Source organism: Ochlerotatus camptorhynchus, unplaced genomic scaffold (assembly GCF_037179485.1).
Source record: "Ochlerotatus camptorhynchus isolate MF236.1 unplaced genomic scaffold, CSIRO-AGI_Acam_v1.1 ptg000302l, whole genome shotgun sequence".
Classification (NCBI taxonomy): domain Eukaryota; kingdom Metazoa; phylum Arthropoda; class Insecta; order Diptera; family Culicidae; genus Ochlerotatus; species Ochlerotatus camptorhynchus.
Genome location: NW_027040790.1, coordinates 1,016,052 through 1,019,806, shown reverse-complemented (window position 1 = coordinate 1,019,806; position 3,755 = coordinate 1,016,052). Strand labels below are relative to the sequence as shown.

At 39.1% G+C, this 3,755-nt stretch overlaps 1 protein-coding gene across 1 annotated transcript; it reads right to left on the bottom strand.

Moving 5' to 3' along the window:
• Nucleotides 1–726: 726 nt before the first annotated feature.
• LOC135707048 (NEDD8 ultimate buster 1-like) lies at nucleotides 727–3,431 on the bottom strand. The gene is made up of 5 exons (XM_065228770.1): nucleotides 3,135–3,431; nucleotides 2,803–3,062; nucleotides 2,156–2,366; nucleotides 1,848–2,090; nucleotides 727–1,795 (listed from the first exon to the last, which is right to left on the bottom strand). The coding sequence occupies exons 1-5, from the start codon at nucleotides 3,264–3,266 to the stop codon at nucleotides 764–766; spliced, it is 1,878 nt and encodes a 625-aa protein (XP_065084842.1). The 5' UTR covers nucleotides 3,267–3,431; the 3' UTR covers nucleotides 727–763.
• Nucleotides 3,432–3,755: the final 324 nt, after the last annotated feature.

The following is a 3,755-nucleotide window of genomic DNA, read 5'->3' as shown; positions in this document are numbered from 1 at the left end:
TGCTCATCTGTTTGGCTTAGCTCTCGTTCTCTTCTGGAAGAATAATCTATTTTTATTATAAATGCAATGAGCATGCATTCACATCTTTCAAACTACTATATAGGTAGGGTTAACTACCCCATTTTCGGCCTACTAAGCACAACCCGCACTTAGTCTTTCTTAATCTACCGCAGTTTAGCACCAAAAGGAATGATATTATTACTGATGCCTTCCAAATTTATTTGCCTTTCCGTACGTATCGTAAGATTTGATAAAGAGAACCTAATCGTTGAGATATTGTCAAAAGTCAAACACTGCTTTTTGACGCCAAACTCGGCCTACGGATTCTAAACTCGGCCTAACACATTGAAACGCCAATGAATTCACTTTGGCCTATCGGATGAAGATAAAAATTGATTCGGTCGGAGCGCTTCTTTTGTTTTTGGGAATAATGGGTGCAATCCTTCATATCACGCGTTCTCATTGACCTCGTTCCGTAGCTTATCTATAGTATCGTACCAAACGCATTAATGACTGGTTAACTCTGAAATCATGGATTTATTTGAAGTATTCTACTCGATAGGCCCAAAATGGGCGATTAGGCCGAAGTAGTTCTCTACCCTACATCCATAAATAAACAGGAACAATTTGTTTCCACATGCATTTTGTTTATATTTATAATGAATATTCATATGAACTCAATGTAGATAAACATATTACAGGACGGAAATTATAAAGTATAAAAAAATATTTAAAAAAAAATTGCACACGATGGGGCATTATTCTACTTCATATTCAGCAACTTTTTGTACTCGTCCAAGATGGTTGCTTCTTCGATCAAGGGCAGATCCAAATAATTATTATTGTTGGTATCCATGTCCTTGGAAAAGCTATTGTAGAGAATATCCATCATCTCCTTCTTTGCACTGTTACTATCATTTTTGGCTTTCTTGCGCGATGGGCCTGCCTGTTCAGTTACTAGTGATGCGGCAGAAGTATGAGTATTTGTACTTTCCCCAGATGGTGATGACTCCGCATTCAAGCATTCTAGATCTGTTAGCAGTTTGTCGTACTCATTGTTCTTTCGCGCAGTGATGAGGAATTCTACAGCATCTTCAAAGTTGTTGATAGTTTGACGAAGTGCTGTTGATGCTGCTTCCTTATGAAATCCTAAATCGGTGAGTTTGCTGATGAGATCTTGCGAAGGCGTCATGTTACTCATTAGTTCACGCTTAAGAAGATCTGTGTTATTTTGAAGATCGTTCAAAGCATTCAGGATATCATTGTTTGACCTTTTCAACGCTGTAGCAGCCAAGCCTTCCGAGTAGCCCATTTCGGTTAGTTGATCAACCAGATCAACATTTATGCGGATTTCGTCAGCCTGCTCATAACCGATCTTCTTGTAGAGATTATTCTCTCGTTTTGACTTTTTTTCATTAGCAGCTACAACTTCCCTTCGATTGTTGATGAAATCTACAGCGGCTTCTACGTTGTTGGTACTCGCTCTAAGAGCAATCCTGGATTCGGATAAATCAAAGCCAAACTCCAACAGCGTAGTCAGCGACGCGTCATCAACTTTTAGAGATTGAAGTTCGGTTTCTACCACTTGAAACATAATCTTTGCTTCCTCTCGTTTATTTTGGTGGAAGTACAGGATCGCTTTGAGCAAGTGCAGTCTCAATAGTAAAGCTTTCTCACTGCACTGTTGAGTTCCTTTAATGGCCGTGACGCGACGCATGTTTTCACCGTAGCTTTGTCGGAATTTCTCCTCACACACACGGAGTCTCTGTTCCGCATCCGGAAGTTGGTTAATATTCTAGAAAAGATTTCATTGAAGTATGTTTAAACAATACTATAAAGAATCGTACCTTAAGGCAAAGGTAACACCAAACAATATCTAAATTAAGCAGTGCATAGTTATCGACCATTGTCAAAAGCTGGGAGTTACAGCTTCGAAAATCTGTGTCCGCCTCTAGGAACAGTAGGAGTGCTTCTTCAAAGTTTTCCTTCCTTAGCGCCACCTTTCCCTTCTCATAAAGGGTTAAAGCCATTAGCAAGGCAGTTTTTTCAGCTTTGGGAAGATGTATGGCGTTTCCATCTTGATCCTCTAGCTAAAGTAACAAGCAATTGATTTTACCAGAACAAAAAAATAATTGATTTCCAAGTTCAAACTCACGCTGAGAAAATTCGACTGATCATTATCATTGATAAGCAGCTCAGCGTCGCTTCGAATTTTGTGGACACGATCGAATAAACTATTCTCCTTCTGAGCAGCATCGGCACTCTGTATCATAACCAGAGCCATCACAGTCGCTCCATTGGAAACGTTTTGCTCGGCAAGCGTTTGAAGATGGTTCAAAACTTTCCCGGCACATACCAATTTAATTCTATGCAAATTTAATATTTGGAACAATGTTATTCGATAGCAGAACACATAGGTACCCATTCATGGCGTTAATCCAAATTTGAATTTTTATTTTTTTTTTGCTTGAATTTATTTAGCCAAATTTTTTTTAAAGGAAACCTATCGCCATATAGCTCACATTATAGAACGATACAGCGTCCACAAACCACCGGCAGGATGGCTGACTTGCACTGCCACTTCAAATTTTCTAGGGAGTAAATCTAGGACACTATTGCTATTTCAAGAATAAACTTTACTTCTCCATATTTGCTGCGTCATAGCAAATATGGGGAAGCAGTTTTGTTTTGTATGTTTTCTGATACCTGATAATTATACTCCAGAAAATGCGAAATGGCATCGGATCAAAGGCTTCCAGACCGTATCACCTTTTCCACCAAGAATGGGTTGGACCTCATTACCTGAGCGCTTCAGTTTCCAGTTTTCCTGCGACGATTTCAGCCAGTTCCTGAGCTTTTGCGGTGGTCTTGACTTTCACGTCAAAGTGCCGATTAGCTGCCCCTTGCATGGGAGTTCGTATCTTGAACGTGGCGATACCAGTCTTCGAGAATTCATCCTTGCTCTTAAGCTTGTCCAATGCATTCTGTTGCAGCTTTCTGATTGCGTTTAAACAATCTTTGACCGAAATTTGTAGCTGCTCATGGAATACAATAGCCAGTTTCTAAAAAAAAAGACGAAACCGATAATGCTAAACGTATAGGTTTATTTGAAACATTTTTATCCTAAAACTTACCTCAAGCTCTGACTCAGTGCATTCTTGGGTGGTGGAATTGTAATACGGAAGTTCCCAGAGTTTTACTTTTTGCTGGTTGAGTTTGGCACGGATCTGAATCACGTAACTTTCGTCCTCCAATTCATGTGCCATCTTTAGGTTCTTCGGTTTTTCTTTCCCACTAGAGATAAACAGAAAACCTTACAAGCAGTTGCCGGCTTGAATTGCGATTTAATTCAATCTAATATTCTTGTAACAAAGAAAATTCCTTTCACAGGGGAACTAATTTATTTAAGTTCTTTATGTTCCTGTCCGTTCCTGGACAAAATCAAAATAAAACTGGCAGAGCAAAACAGACAAAGAAAAATAAATACGTAATCAATCAGCTGTAGTAACGCAGTTACGCGCGGAAGGCGTTATGTTGTATACTCAGAGCAGCGTTGCCAGAACCAACGTGAGTACATATATGTGTTCTAGAGCCGTTTTCTTCACCAGTCCTGCTTAATATTGTTTTTAACTGTGTACAGTAATATTAAGCTGTAAAAGCTGTTCTGTAGCAATCATTTATTGTCTAGACACTCGGGGTGATCAACTTCATAAATCAGCTGAATTGTAAATACATACACTCAAGTCTTTTTTTAC

Excerpts from the sequence above, each read along its gene's own strand:
- LOC135707048 (XM_065228770.1), bottom strand. The coding sequence starts at position 3,266 with ATGGCACATGAATTGGAGGACGAAAGTTACGTGATTCAGATCCGTGCC. Across the intron at positions 3,063-3,134 it reads GCACTGAGTCAGAGCTTGAG|AAACTGGCTATTGTATTCCA; the intron begins GTAAGTTTTAGG and ends CTTTTTTTTTAG. Across the intron at positions 2,367-2,802 it reads CTGGAAACTGAAGCGCTCAG|AATTAAATTGGTATGTGCCG; the intron begins GTAATGAGGTCC and ends AAATTTGCATAG.